Raw genomic sequence first — 16,589 nt, forward strand, 5'->3', positions numbered from 1 at the left:
GCTGCCGCTGCCCGCCACGATTGGGCCGCCGCTGAGCGAGCGCTGAGAGACGATTGGCTGATCGGCGTGCCCGTCATGCGGGCTCCCCGTGCTGGCGGAACTCCTGCCCCCCGCCCGGTGTGAGGGGTTGCCGAGGGTCGGTCCGTGGCGGCCCCGGCGGGGAGGGCTGAGGGGCGGCCCCGGCCCTGCCTCTCCCGGGGCGGCCCCTTCCCTCCATGCCCGGGGCAGGGAGGAGGAGCCGTCGGCGCCGCGGGGTGGTGGCCGCCCCTCTCCCCACCGGGAAAGGCGAAGCCGCAGCGGCGCCGCTCGCTCGGCAGCCTCGGCGCGGGAGGGCGGCGGCGGCTGTCGGGGGCACCCGGCGGGGCTGAGGCGGCGCCCGCCCGCTCTGCCCCCCATGCGGCGCGGGCAGCGGGCTCTGCGCTCGTCGTCGTCTGTGTGGGCGGGCTGGCGGCTGCCGGGAGCCCGCCATGGGGCGGCCGCGGCGGGGCTGCTGAGGAGGAGGAGGCGGCGGCAGGGGAGCGGCAGCCAGTCGGCCCCATGGAGGAGCGGGATGGCGAGGTGCGCTGGGACGGGCTGTGCAGCCGCGACGCCGCCGCCCGCGCCGCCGCCCTGGACACCATCGGGCAAACCGTGCTCCGCCGCGCAGAGAGCATCGCCCCCGCCGCGGCCGCCGACGGGCTCCCGGCGCTCGCCGCCCGCGACGGGCTGGGCGAGGCGCTGGCCCGCCTGCTCATGCTCTCCAAACGCTGCCCCTTCCCCGACGTGAGGGAGAAGAGCGAGGCGATCCTCGGCGGGGTGCAGGTGAGCGCAGCAGGACCCACCCCCTTTGACCGCTGTGGGTCGGGGGCTCTCCCAGACCCGTCCCGCGCAGGGCACCCTCGGTTTTCTGAGGTCTGACCCGCTCTGTCAGGTTTATTCGTGCATTAATACGTGCCAAATGATCTCCCCCACCCCTCTCCCCGCGAAGAAACATTCAGAAAAGCGTTACTAAAAGGCAAGGCCGAGGGGGGGAGTGTCTCTGGAGACGTTCAAATCCCACTGGACGCGTTCCTGTGTAACCTGCTCTAGGGGACCCTGCCTTGGCAGTGGGATTGGGCTGGATCATCTCCAGAGGTCGCTTCCAACCCTAAGTATTCTCTGGTTCTGTGAAAGAGCGTGAAGTCTTTCAGTGCAATCCGGCGGAGAGGATTTGGCAGTGAATAGCTGGAAAGTTGGGACATCCCGAAGGAAGCGCTGAAATGACAACTTGAACACTCTAGTTTCGGTCTGCGTGACCAGTGCCGCGATATTACTAGGTTACCTTTAACAGAAAAGCAGGAAGTATTGACATTCGAGTTTGCGAGTTGAAAATATAAATGGGAAATCTTGGGGCATTTGAAAGCCGTGTGAGCTTCAAGGCTACTGAACCAGAACCTGTCAAAATTCCCTTCTTGTTTATTGGAAAATAGTTTCTCCACTGGAATCGATAGGATCCAAACTATTTTTTTTTTATTTTACAGCTCATAGGCGGCCTAGCCAGTAGAGGATTACTTTTACTGACCTAATGCTAACAAAAATAAATGATACTTTGTACTCTTCCACTGTTACAATCTAATTATAGTTAGTCGCATTGCAATTCTCTTGCTCACCTCAAATTTTTGCGCAGGTCTTGAAATTCTTGTATTAATGGGTCCAGCAGCACTGCTAAAAATACTGCTTGCTGGAGAATAGGAGAAGGAAATTTGGGTATTTCTTTTAATCACAACTGAATACATAGAACTATGCTTGGAGTTAGCTGCCCCACTCCCACTGTTGTGCTTTTTCTCCCTGAACGTTAACAGGTTGAATAAAGAAGAATCTAGGAAAAATAACAACAACAATAATATTTAAAAATATTATAGATCTAATAATTTATACATTGCATACATATGTATTACATGAAAACCACTACATATAATAATATATGTTGAAATACATTCTGAGTTTGGATTATTGGAGCTGAAAGAGACTCTTTATTTTATCTAACTTCTCAATAGTGTGCAATGTGATAGATACAGTGTAATCTATTTTGTACAGTTGAGGCTGTATGGGATGTTTTTCTCAAAGCAGATTTTATCAGTAGAAGCTGATGTTTTTCACATGGTCTATGTGAAAAGCTTGACAGCTTTTCTTTAAAAACCCAAACCAGTGAAACAAACCACCCCAAACTTGAATATTAAGTTGAAAACTTAATTTGGCACCTTTGCAACATCATTTTCCCTGTTAAAGATTCAAATGAGAAGTGAGTTTTTTATCCAGTGAGAATGATGAGTCACTGGAACAGTGACTTCCCTGCTAAGGGAAGACTTGTTTTTATCGGGTTCAAGATATCAGTCTATTCAAAGGCCAAACAGATGGTTATCTCTCACCTACATTTTGGAGGAGGTCAGAATACATGACCTGATTACTCCCTCTTAGGTTTTTATGTATCTGAAGTTAGAGGCATGATCAACTATTAGTCTTGTTTAGAAACTTTGTTACCAGCTTTTTTTAGCTAGGCAAAAAAGTTCTGGCAGAAAATATGTCCATCTTCATTAAGAAAGTGCAAACTCAAATCCTATGGTCATAGCTGGCTTGATTAATAAAAATAGATGAGAAAGGTACAACAGATATGAAAACAGCTGAATGCACACAAGCTGCAGTAAAGGTTTAACAGCAAATTAAGCAAAATAAAATCAAGTGCAACATTATTTTAAGAAAATCTTTAACACTGCTGCAAGAGAGATGTTTTCTATATTTTATGAATTTAGAGTGGCAAATCTTATTTCTTGTGTCTGTACTCATAAATGCAGATGTTTATTGTAATATTTGGATCCACATGTGTGGAAGAAATAATCCAATCCAAGTATTCCATTTTGGATGCTGAGAACTATTGTCAGGTGTAAAATGGTTTTCTGTTGATTACATGGCTAAGAGGAATTTTATTCAAATCTCTGCAATGAAGATGGCAGATAAAGCAAACTATTAAATATAATTATCCCATAGAACTTGTGGCTTTCAGCAGTGATTCCAAAGGTAAATAGCTTAGTAACATTGTAAAAATGTGAAATTCTATTCAGAACAGCATCAGTATTCATAGGACTAACTTATATTAGTTTAGCTCCTTGTTTTGGGATACGAAACAATATTTAAGTCCACAGCAATATGTACCATTATGCTATCTAAACCTTATTCTTTGCCAGGTTATTAAATGACATACAGCCCAAGGCAGGAGAGGCAACTTGAAATCCAAAAGTTCTCCTGGGGACTGGGGCTCCCCTCCTTCTCTCTCCTGTCAGAGGGTCCAAATCAGACTAGTAGTCTGAGCCTGAACTGATTTATTTTTTTTAGCCTTCCCTCTCTCCCCCTCCCTCATTCCCCTCAAAATGGAGAATTGTAAAATGTGCTTTCTTCATCTTTCAGCTTTGCTTCCAGGATAAATCAGTGAGGAAATTCAAGATCTGAATTTTCCATGTGGTCTAACGGCTGTTTCTTTCTGGGGCTAGTGCCCTCTTGCCCGTTGGGACAATCAGCAGATATTTAGGCATGAGCAACTGTGCTGCTGGTGTTTTTGCAGCTTTGTGTCTGGAGCAAGTTGGTAGAATGCATTATATGGCTGGTGTGAGCTGCAGGCTTGGCAGCAGCCGGTGTCAGCGTGGCATCCCTCTAAGCCTGCCTTTGTTACGGCCTTTTTTTTTTTTTTTTCTTTTCTTTTCTGGATAAAAAGTCCTCTGATATGTGGTGGAATGCTAAGTGTGCAACTTTCTTCTTTGCTATTAAAAATAGCATTATTAATGCTATTATTAATAAATAGTATAAGAATTTATAAAAATTAATTGTTGCCTAGCATCAAGTCCTGTTGATCTGACTTATGTTGAGGATATTGAGTTTCTTATTGTAGGTTATATATATATTTATATATAATAATATATACATTTAGCCATTTAGAATATATCTAATTTCTCATTTAGGTTAGACAAGTTGTTTTTGTAAGAGTTACTACAAAGACAATATCAGCAAACTAGTCTCCTTTTTTCATTAAAACTTCCTTACTTTTATTAATAAAAGCAAGGTCCTAAAGCCACTTTGACCAAATAGATAATTTAAAAAATATTTTATAAATATTTAAATTGCCATGCTTTAACGAAGTGAAAAGTGCTTGAATGTTTGCATTTGAAAATATTTGAGTATTTTTTTGAGCTAAAACCCCAAATACATATCATGGCTTTAGATAGCTTCTTGCACACGTAGTATTTTGCAAGTATTTATCCCATATTGCCTATGACCTTGCAGAATAGCCTGTCATTCCACCTAATATGCTCAGTGTCTGCACACCAACACAAATATATTGGGAAAGAGCAGCAGGGGAATGTCTAAGCACGTGATTATTAAAAGTATTCTGCCAGCCTCCATCGGATCAATTAGATTTATGAGACTGGAATGTAAATACAAGGTGTACGTCTGTAGCTGGAGAAGAACCACTGAAAGTGTGAGATTTGGTAGCTAAAATCTCTTGTAACCATCCAGTGGAAAAGACTGAGCAGAACGTATTGCTCTTCTGGGGATGTAATTTGTAAAAATAGCTTTTTGTACAAACAAAGAGAATGCATAGATGGGAGACAGGTTCTGCAGGTGTGACAAGATGTCACCATACATAGGATAAAAGATGACAGAGCAGCAGAATAAAACCTATAAATGTCAAAAAGCTTAGCATGTAAAGCTTGGCTGGAGACAAATACAAGGAAGAAAGAAACTAATCTCAACCTCTAAGAAGTAATGTAGTTATACCAAACCCTTGCATTGAAGAGGAAAATTAATAATGAAAAAAATAACTTTGCTCTCTATTGATCTTTTCACTGATGTAAACAAGAGACATACAGAAAATGAGAAACCGTATGTTGCTGAAGATGCAAAGTGCACAAAGATACATGAACAAAGCTGCGATGGTCAAAAACATAAGGAGGTATAGCTAAAGTGAATATTGAAAGAAAGCAAGAAATGAAAGATCCACAGATTAATGGATTAACAGGTAATGCTGAGGTGATTGAAATGATTTTTTTTTTTGAAATGGTTAATCCAGACAGTGTAGTCAATAGCCATGATAAAAGCATAAATAGTACCTTCCTAGGCTAGGAGGGGGGGAAATACCTACAGGTTGCTTGGATAAGCAACAGATTTTCAATCTGGTAGGGCCTGATGAAATTAATTCCAAGATGCTTAAAAAAACCAACTTAGCTGAAGCAATCTCATATAGTGGATTGCAGTCTCGAGATGGCGGAGGGAAGTAGCAGACTCGAAAAGATTAATTGGTGCATACCTCTTCAGTGTGGGCTAAGTGGGATGGGATGAAGATGAAACTGGTGGATTTTAGCTTTAGCTCAAAGAAAAAATGCTGGACCAGTGGTGAAACACATTTTTAGTGACTATGAGAAGTTGAGTAACAGTCAAACCAGACTTTTCCAGGATAAAATCTTTTAAATCCAGCATTGCTACTACTTTTATGATGGAGTAACAGGCCTTGTGGTGCAGAGAGATTCTATAATGTTAATAGGTTGTTATATTGGAGTCCTCAATGTTCACATAATATTCTTATTAACAAGCTAGGGAATTATGATCTATAAACTACCCTGTAATGAGTAAAATTAGCTGGAAAACCATACCCAGAAGGCAAGTGAGGCCAGGTAACAAGTACTTGGTACAGACTGTACAAGGTCCTGTCCAACACAATCTTGAGTAACAAATTTTTACACTTTGTTGAATTGTAGATTACAAGCTGGGAGGGAGAGTAAGAATACTGGAGAACAGCCAGATAATATAAAATTATTTTAATAGTTTATGTGAGCTTGTATAATCTAGTCCTCTGATTTTTTCGTGAAGAAAGTTTGAAGTATTTAGTGTTGGTATGGTTGGCTAAAAGGAGGCTAAGACAATATTTTCCCAAATAAATGGGGGCTGGAAGGAATGAAAAGACTGCTGCAAAAAGGAAGGAAACATGAGCTAGAATGAATGATCGATGGATGTAAATTTCAGGAAGACTTGAGTTAGATGTTTGGGGAAAGTTTCAAGGTTAGGATAGTAAAGCATGTCATGTTCATCACTAGAACTCTCTTTGTCTAAACTGTTCTTAAAAATCAGTCAGGAGCAATATGCTTATTTGATCTCTCCCTCGGAAAGGCAGAAGAACATTAACTGTTTGATTTTTCTTTCCAGCCTCTTTTTCTGTGTTTCGTGTTGGTAACTACTTGGAGGCACTTTGAGCACTAAGTCTTTGGTCCTTTGGTCTCCAAGACTGTATTTACCAGACAGGTAGCGCTGGAACTTGTGATCTGGAACCTGTCTCTTATATTAAGACATCAGCTGGGCTTGGGGGGGCTTTGAGTACCTCTTTATTTTCTCAGGCCTACTGCTCTGGGGGATAAATGTAACAGAATTCCATAGTTTGCTGAGGGCTGTTACAGCACAGAAGAGAGGGGTCATGTCAGCAGCCAGATATATGTGTCTTACAACCTTCAGGCACTGATTGTGATCTAGGCTTGCTTGGTAGTGGACATGGAATGGAATATCCTGTCAAAACACTTTCATGGGTTTAAATGAAATGAACATCCAGAAAGGTCGAGAAGACTTCTAGTCACAGCCAAAGCAGACATCATGTCCTCTTCCTCTGCCACAGTGGTAGGACAAATAAAGCCAGGAGAGGAGGTATTGATTTGTGTGTGTGTGTGTTCATAAAGGATAAAATAGGAGTTATTTTCCTGTTTCATTGCTAGATTTTTTTCTAACAATGTGAAGTCACAAGTGAGTTCGCTCTTTGCTTTGTGGATGCTCCATGTTTGAGCTCTGTGGTGCATGCTTGTTAGGAGTAACAAGGGTGAAACTTAATTATGATCCTTGCTCTCAAATGGTTTATCCTAGTGACTCTGATATTACAGAAGACTGGCTAACTTTTGAAATCTTTAATCTGCTGTTGGAGTAATCTTTGAGAAATGACTTTATAACTTTATCTAAAGTCTTTTTTTAGTTTTCATGCACAGCACAAGTAACTTTCTTAAGTGAACTTTGAGATCTGTAGCTAGGCACATCTGTTAGGTTGTGGGATTTCTTTTGTCCAAGTGAATTTGCCCGTGTCCTGTTGCATGATAGGGATGTTGCCCTGTGATGTTTACTGTTGGTCAATCACCATAGAAATGTATCTCAGATGAAATTTATTGTCTGTTGAAGCTTATGAATTTAAATATAGTATCCTCACTGGTGGTGATGAATTTGAACCATCTGGAAGCAGACTAGTTTCCCTGCACAGTGCCAGTACCCAAATCGGTTTCTGTTTCCCATAGTACTCTTACATAAAGTGAATTAAAGCATCCTTTTTTGTGAGTTCACTCCATAGCCAAAGTCTGTTCTGTCTCTTCCAGCAATTAGGTGGAATGGATTTGATTAATTATTATAGGGTGCTCCCTTCAAAATCCACATGTTGCTTTACCAGATCACTAGTTTAGAAAACATCTTGTCTTTTAGGGTATTTTTGTGGTGTTCAGATACTCTTTTCTCAATACTGGGAGAGGTTACTGAAGTAATCGCATGAGGCACTTAAATGATTAGTCTTATTTACAGCTTCTGCTACCTCCACAGTATTTATTGTAAACATGTTCTGATGATGGTCTGTAACACATGTGTGGGGCAAGACTGGCTGGAGAAGTTAAGGGATAAGACTTAATCTTGATGTCTAAGGGAATATTCTGAGCAGGGCTGTGAACATATTTCTTAAAAAACTTAAATTGTCAATAATACTTAAGATTGCGTTATCTGCCTCCTCGCTCTTTCGGCCTATTTGCATCCTTTCTTCAGGCTTCAGGCAGTTGAGAGAGATGAAGTGAAATTTTCTTTTGTTGAGCTTGTCAACAGCAGAATTGCCTGACCTTGGAAATGTCTTTGGTTGGAATAAAGAGGTGCTTGAAAACAGTGGAGGTTCTCAAAGTGATTTGAAGTAAGGTACTGGGTCACTTCTAATGCTGTTTCTGTGTTTGGAGCCATTCCATAGTTTTCTATGCTAACTGTATGCCAATCTTCTTTTATGGAAATGAGTTTTGCTTAGTCAACTTTTTCTTATAGTTGTTTGGAATAACTTGATCTCTAAATTTATGAGTTTATGTGAATTGATTTTCAGGGCATCATAGCTAGAATTTTTATTTTCAAAAGAAGTGAGGAGTGAAGCATACGTTTGATAATATTATCTTGGTTGGTTTTTATATTTTGGCTGCATTGAAGTGCTTTAAAGTGAAGAAATCGAACTAAAACGTTTCCTTATCTCTTACTGTTTAGTAATGAGGTAAGCAACTATAGGGTGCACATCGGTGACTTAGATACAAAGGTTTGTTTCCTGTCTTTTTTTTTATAGGAGGTGATATCTACAGATGTGTAGAAACCAGAAATGCTTCAGCTTGGATGCATTTTGTAAATAACAGCATCTGTTCTCCTGACCTAGCACTTGCTAAGTCATACGAGCTTTTTTTTAGATTTTTTTTTTTAAGTTTTCTTTTGCTTCTGCTTCTCTTTCTAGAGGTAATTCTAGAAGTTGGCTGTTCATTTCAAGTCAGAGCTGGAGATGATCCTTTCCAGTCTACACTCATGTATGCTTCTGTCAACTTAGATGTTTATCTTAAATTATTTTTCTCACTCTGATACTAATAGTCTGTGGGTAGAAGTGGTCCTTCCCCTCTCTGCATTGACTTTGCTAGAAGTTCTACTCTTCTTTAAGTTGCCAAAAAACCAATTTATTTTTACTTGAATCTTAAATATTTTTTTTTCCTATTTAGTATGTAAATAACTGTCTTCATTTTGGGGTCTTGGCATACATTTGAATGCTTTTTGCTCACATATGAAAAAATTTGATGCATCTTGAGGAGATGTTCAAGCAAAGTGAAAAGCATTAAGAATTTGAAAGGGTTTATAAATTAGCATACGATGTGCAAAACAAATTAGCTTATGGTATTAAGTAAAAAAAAAAAAGTATGGGCTCCTAGGTTGTTTAAGATAATGCATCTTCTATTAGCTAACTTAAAATAAAATTACATTGTCTCACTGTGACAAATGTAAAGTGAGCACTGAAGAAAAACTTGCTGTTTTATCTTCTTACTCTTGACTTTTTCTTCAGGTCAGGGTTTCTCCTTTTAAAATAAACATAGTGGAAAAGTACTGAATATACCATTGTAGGCCAGAAAAAATAGTTTTGAAAGCTTGAGTATATTTTCCTGTGGATACTGAGTGTTTAAATTTCCAAAAATATGGTTGCTGTCAGTATGGTTTTCTATTCCAGTAAATTGTTTACAGTTTAAGGGGGATGGGAGAGTGGGAATAGCTTAGGTCTCTCTTCAGAAATCAAGTGAAAGATGGAAATCTTCACTTGGAGCTACATACATAAATTAAATCCAAAAAGTTAAGTGGTGGTTTTTTTCTTGTTTACTGCTTTCTTGATGTTTCCAATGACTTTGACTTTGGGTTTTTTTCTTTGTCCTTTTTTTTTTTTTTCTGGAAAGCTTAGGTTAGATGCCTGCCAAAAGTCGGTTTGGGAAGGTGAACTGGTTTAGTTCTATTTAAACCTAGTAAACAATTAACCATTTTCCTTACTTCAGCTTTATGTAGAAACTAAGCTTGTTCTTTCAAGTAATTTTGGGTTAAAAGTATCAACCAATGTTGTGTTCTAATGCCTGAATATTATCCCAAAATACATTGGGCTCGTATTTTAAAAATAGAGGTGATGGTACTTATGTCATGTAATCTGATATGTGTCCTCCTGGGCAACTACAGGAACTTACTTTCAATTCAGGCATTGCACTGAAGGATAGCACAGTGCTTCTGAAAACATGTGGTTGGTTTTTTACTCTAAATTAATTAGACATTGTAACTTTTTTTCTCTATTCTATGCTCTCTGGAGTCAATAATAAGGTTTTTTGGTGTCGGGTCTTTCCTGGCAAGTCCTTTGTTTACCTAAATAGCTGACTGGCTTTGTGGGCCTAAGTTTTCAGACTGAAGGTATAGTACCCTCTTAGTTAAATTGCCCTTCTGGGATATTTTTGCTTGCTATTGAATTGGTTTTAAGCAATTTTCTTCCAAAACAGGGTTTTGTTTTAAGAATTCCTTAACTTCTAGAGAGTAAACATGAAATAATATGATATTTGTTAAAAGGCAGAACAACCTTCCTTATTTAAAGCTCTAAAGCCTTTCCTGTGTGCCTTTTTTTTTTTTCTTGTGGGGAGGAGAACCTCTTTTCTGAAAGATTTTTTTCCATTGCAGCTTGTTGCTGAGCTTCCACTGTTCCTGGTGTTTTGGTGCAACAAAACTTTTAGCTTTAAAATGCAGCCTGTTTGCCAACACCACATTCCACTTGGATTAAACTGTTCGTTGGATTTTCAATTTATTTAAGTTTTAAACTAGATTCACAATGATTTCCATATAGAAGAAAGACTGAAGAGAGGAGAAGTTTTTCTCAGTCTTTCTCTGAATTTTGAATCAACGGTGAGTGTAAATTTGTGTTGGTTTAACAGTACTAAATATTTGGCAGCTGCCACGCACAAAATGTGTTCTGAAGCTCATCTTGTTATGAAGATAAGTCCTTACCAGGACAAGATTGCTTTTGATATTTGCCCTAACATATTATGTATCCATTCTGTCCTTCCCACTTGTGTTACAGAAAAGGTTTTGGAAGCCTTATAACTTTACCCAGATTACTTTTTTTTAAGAGTTACATTTATAATGGTTGCTTGTATTTACATAGAAACCGATGTATAAATGGTGTTGTATAAGAGAGGCTTAATTCTGACATTTTTATTGTTGTTGTTCTGTTCCAGGATGCAAGAAAATAAACCAAATGGAAATGTTTTTGTCTGGCTTTTAGAAGGCATATTGGTATCTTGGTTTGTAGTGTTCTGCTTTTCTGTCTATTCATAACATGACAACTCTGGTGGAAATTGTCTGGAATCTGTCAGAAGAGTATGTGTAAATCGGGAAGGTCAAGTGTTGCTTCTCTTTCCTTCATTTCTTGGTGTCAGGACTTTCTGTTAAAAGATTTGAGTTTTTGAGTAAGGTTTCATTCAGAATGAACACATGACAGTTTTGTCAAGATATGAACTGGGTATGCCATCATTTTTCCAAAATACTATGTACTAGAATTATATTAGGAAAAAAACCCCTCACTTTTTTTTTTTTTCTTTCTATGTAGTTGGTTTAGGGAGCTATACGGAGATGTCTTCTTGATTCTGTAATAAACATACAAATCTATATCATCATGTGTTTTCCTAACTTTGGCAGAAAAATGAATACTAATCTTTGCACTATGTACTTCTTGAATATTTGTTTAAAATCAGAGTGGACAATCCAACTTGTAAAAATCATCGAGTCCCTTTGCTGTCCAGAACTTCCAAGAAATGTAAGTGGAAATGAAATTGGAAAGAGCAGATGCTGGAAGTTGTTGTTATGTATATACAGTATGATAAGATAGGCAATCTAACGAAGACCTAACTCTAAATTCTTAAGCCAAGCATAATTTCTTTCATTTTGAAACAGCACTGAGGGATTTTAGTAGGGATAATATAATGTGAAATTTCTTTTCCTTCTGTGTGTAACAGAATAATATAATTTAATAGCCTCGTTTGAGACTTGATTCCTTTTTCTGGTGCAACAGTAGATTCTGATGCTCACTGAAATCAAAGACTCCATCTCTTAGAGATTAAGTCAGTCTTAATCTGGATAATAGAGCCTGTTAACTACTTTCTCTTCAAAATGAGTGATACCTTTTACATAGTTTGTGCTTTTGAACACTGAGCTCTGGGAAATATTGAACTCTGAGACTTTGAGATGGCAAGGGGAAGCTTCTTGTAAGAAGTTACTGGAATTCTTAACAATTCTGAAGAATGAGAATGAATAAAGACTTTAACCAGCATGCTGTATAATATTCTGTTGCAACAATCTGATTATAAGCAAATATAGAAGACAACCAGCTATTATGTCTTTGTGGCAGTTGCTTTCCTTCATTTATTTAGATGGGATAATGATTGTTCGCAGAGTATGGTCTGATTTGGAAATCCACTCATCTGCAGTAGAATATCCTAAAGGGGATATTCTTATTATTGAAGTAAATTCTAAAGTTCTAGAAATATCTTATAGCAATCTTTTTAATTTCTCTCTTGTAGTGGAAATGAAGTGTAGAAATGTGTGAGGCAGGATATTTGATAAAGAATGTTTTGGGCTTTTCTTCTGCCTTGGTTCTGCATTTGTATTGGGTTTGCATGGCAAGGTTTTGGTAGCGGGGCAGCTACAGGGGTGGCTTCTGTTAGAAGCTGATAAAAGCTTCTCCCATGTCCAATAGATTCAACACCAGCCAGCTCCAAGATGGGCCTGCCACGGGCCAAGGCTGAGCCCAGCAGTGATGGTGGTAGCACCTCTGGGGTAATGTAGTTAAGAAGGGGGGAAAGAAAACCCTGGGTAACAGGAACTGCAGTCAGAGAAGAGAGAAGTGAGAATATATCAGAAGAACAACTCTGCAGGCACCAAGGTCAGTGGAGAAGGAGAGGGAGGAGGTGCTCCAGGCACCAGAGCCAGGGATTCCCCCATAGTGCAGACCATAGTGAGGCAGCTGTGCCCCTCAGGTCCATGGTGGAACAGGTCTCCGCTGGCAACCTTTGGAGGACTCCATGCCAAAGCAGGCTCCTGAAGGAGGCTGAGACCTTGTGGAAAGCTGTGCTGAAGCAGACTCCAGGCAGGACCTGTGGCCATCTGGAGAGAGGAGCCCACATTGGAGCAGGTTTGGTGGCAGGGCTTCTGACCCATGCTGGAGCAGCCTGTTCCTGAACGAACAGGTCCCATGGAAGGGACCCATGCTGGAGCAGTTTGTGAAGAACTGTAGCCCATGGAAAGAACTCACTTTGCAGAAGTTTCTGGAGACCTGTCTCTTGTGGGAAGGACCCCACAGTGGAGCAGGGGAGGAGGGAACAGCAGAGACAATATGTAATAGTCTGACTGCAACCCCCATTCCCTTGTTTCCCTGTGTTGCTGGGAAAGGGGAGATAGAGAAAACTGTGAGAGAAGTTAAGCCCAGGAAGAAGGGGGGGGGGAGTAAGGTGTTTGAAGATTAGGTTTTATTTCTCATTATCTTACTCTGATTTGATTGTTAATAAATTAAATTAATTTCCCCAAGTTAAGTCTGTTTTGCCCACAACGGTAACTGGTGAGTGATCTCTCCCTGTCCTTGCCTCAACCCATGAGCTTTTTGTTATTATTCTCTCTCCCTGGACAGCTGAGGAGGGAGCGATAGAGCAGCTTTGTGGGCACCTGGTGTCCAGCCAGGGTGAACCCACCACAGTATTTGAACTAGTTCTTTGGTGTGTTTTTTTGAGAGTGAAGTTCAGAATTTGCTACAATATCAGTGTTTGCTTGGTTGTTACAAAGCTGACTGGTGACTCAAAATAAAAAACTTTCTGTGAAAATGTACTGCTTTTAACAAAGTGTTTGCAGGGGAAGATTTCCTCAGTAATAAGTGAAAGTCCCATGAAGACTAGAAAGAAATGTACACTTAGAATAGGCAAAAGCTTTGAACATGAAGGTCTCACATTCAAGTCTATGCTTTGCCCCTCTCAGATAAGTGATTTGAGAGGGCAGTTGAACAAAGTAGAACTTCTTAAGCAGTAGAAATTGCATGTTTTCTTTTAAAGCAGTAAAAATGTTACGTTTGCCTTGGATATAGAAGTATCTCATTTAAGCATGAGTGGGATCTGGACTGGACTGGACTGGAGTTTGAAACCTTGTCTATCTCATCTCAAAACTTGACTTGGAGAAATAAATACCTGGGGAAATAAGTAACCGAGGTCTTAAAATTTCATCAAGTTAGGAAAAAGCACCTGTTGTCCAGCTGCTGTGAAATTCATTTGCCCTCAGTCCAAAACTGCTTTAGATTAAAGCCAAAGTAGTGAGGAAGCTTTGAAGGCCCTGTGAGGTGGGGTGAAGGATTTTACTTAAGTAGTTGTAATCCAGTTTTTAAATAAATGGAGTTCAACAACAATTTTGGTGAAGACTGAAACATGCTAAAATAGTTTTCCCAATCATAACTTCTAGTATTTACCTTCAGTTTCTTTTTAAAACACTTCTAAATATGTTAACTTCAGAAAACTAGGATGGAGTAGAAGTTTACATGGTTTTTTGAAACTTCAGCTTCTGGGATCTTTTTTTGAAGGGGGAGGAAAATATGTTGTGCTACAGAAAATGTCAGGTTTTTTTTTTGTACCACAAGAGCAAGGCATTTTTTCTTTATTCAGATGAAACTTATTATGATATTAAATGTATCTGTTTATTAGATTGTTGTGGATGGATTTTTGGTTTTGGTTCTTTTTTTGCTTTATTTTTTTTCTGAAAAGTTTAATTTTGAACTGGAGTATTTATTGTCTTAGCAGTAGTATTTTGGCCACCTATGCTGTCGCATTTGCAGAGGGAACTACTTTACTGAGGGCAGTTACATTATTACTATCTGATAATCTAATAATTATAGGTGACAAATAAACCAGCAGGTACTTCATTAAGAGTGTTGTGTACAACATACAATTTTGACATTATCCTGAAAAAAAATCTTAATATTATTCCTGAGAGTATCCCTGAATTAACACAACTACTGCTCATGTGTGCTAAAGTGAAGCATATGTGAGCTTGCAGGGTTGAGGCTGTGTGCTGGCTGGTCTGTCCCAAAGCCTCTTAATACCTGGCTGCAGGATTCCCTTTCAAAACATTCTTAGTACTTCCATTTATTATAAACAATCTTGTGTCTCCTTTTACAGATTTCAGGTTCCCTAGAGTTTGTGATCACGGTGCCAAACTGACACTCTCGCTTGCCTCTTAGTCTGAAAAGTTGCATCTTGAGTAGAGACATGCAGGAAGCATGTTTTGGGTGTCAAATGAATGCAGCTGCGGTGTTTTCAGGACTAAATTGGCTCACTGTGGGGTACCAGGTGTGCCACTTACCACAGCAGTAAATAGATATAAGTCCACAACAGTTCAATTAGCTTAAGCAAGCTCTTCCTCACTTGTGCATGCTTCACAGAATGCCACATGGAAGGAACTTAAGCTGATGGACCCACTCCAGAAAGATGTAATGAATTTGAAGGAACACTTGGGGGAGACTTCATGTCTCATGTTTTGTTTCCAGTTTTTTGACCTGTTTGAAGTAACATCAATGTGAATTGAGATCTATTATTCTAAAACTCTTGAAAGATGAAACTTTTGTCCTTATTGCCTTATGCTATTTCTGGTTACTGAATAGTAACATGAAAGCTTCTTGACATAGGGCATATTTTTAGGTATTTTTGTTGGTGATGGTATCTTGCTAGTTTTCTTTAGAAATAATGTAATTGTAACTGACTGATTAGCTAGATATGAAAGTGATGATGAGTGATACAGGTATAGGAAAGGGAAAAGAGGAGCATGCATGAATGAGAAGTTGGTGATAGTAGGTGACTCAGCAGTTTATATATTAGTTATGAACGCTCACCATTATGTTCAAGGGGCATGCCTATTTTTATTTTATGATTGTCAGAATTTCAGTTTTATAATGTATTTATCTTCAGCTGAAACGTCCTAAATTGTATCTCTGTAGTGTTAATCAAGACTTCACATCAACAGGTCTTTAGAAAAGCAAAACGGAAAGAAGGTACTAGCTGTTAGAATTCACTTCTTCTAAACACAGGATGCATATGTTCCCACATATTAAAAAAAAATCCAAACCCCAAATCAACAACAAAAAAAATCCCCTACTCAACTATCGTGATGTTTTAATTGTTGAAACAATTGGGGGTCAAAAAGCTGAGGTCTGTGGAGGAAATCAGTCGTGAGTATGTACGATGGTGTCTTCTATTGCTGTTCGTGGCACAGACTGTCCCTCATCTAATGAGAAAATACTAGTATAAGTATTAGGTGAAAAGAATAGCCATAATCAGTCTGTTTTCTTTTTCTGAAGGATCTGGCAAGGACCTTTCTGAAGGACCTTGAGGGAAATGAAATTGTCAGAGAACTTAGGTGAATAACTCCTAACTTTTATTTTGAGCTTACCAATGACAAATTTTAAACTAGCACATGGCAGCTGACTAACTTTCTAAGGGTAGATTCTACAAAAGAGTAGATTTTAGTTGGGAGGAAAGGGCTGACATTCAATGTTTTGGGACTTTTTAGTTCTTATTAAACAAAACTTAACCCACGAGCATGTTTAAGCTATCTCTAGACTAAAATAAATTTTTCTGCTGGACTCTCTTATCTTAAGTAAAATTATATGTTGTGTGGTAGTGTTGCTATTTGCTACTTTTTTTTTCTAATATGAGCAGATTAAAACTACTGCATTTTCCAGGCTAAAATCTATTTAAATACCATTAATTGTCCACTATTATAAAGAAAGATAGTAAAGAAGATAATTCTTTGCCATTGGCAGTCCATGCTTGCTAGAAGAAACTGTGTTACTTTCTGTGTGAATGTGGTGCATTGCGCAGGAGTTACTCAGGCATGCTCAGAGGGACCCTGACAGTGAAACTTCCTGGCAGCATTTTAGCTTTTATCCTGCTGTATGACTT

The 16,589-nt window shown here is 39.5% G+C and overlaps 1 protein-coding gene across 1 annotated transcript in view; it reads left to right on the forward strand.

The window, feature by feature from the left end:
- Positions 1 to 522: 522 nt before the first annotated feature.
- Positions 523 to 16,589, forward strand: part of SESN1 (sestrin 1) — a 78,443-nt gene continuing 62,376 nt past the window's right edge. The window contains exon 1 of the mRNA XM_032683690.1: positions 523 to 801. Within this exon, the coding sequence (XP_032539581.1) occupies positions 538 to 801 (264 nt within the window). The 5' untranslated portion in view covers positions 523 to 537. The remainder of the gene's footprint in view (positions 802 to 16,589) is intronic.

Source organism: Chiroxiphia lanceolata, chromosome 3, assembly GCF_009829145.1.
Source record: "Chiroxiphia lanceolata isolate bChiLan1 chromosome 3, bChiLan1.pri, whole genome shotgun sequence".
Classification (NCBI taxonomy): domain Eukaryota; kingdom Metazoa; phylum Chordata; class Aves; order Passeriformes; family Pipridae; genus Chiroxiphia; species Chiroxiphia lanceolata.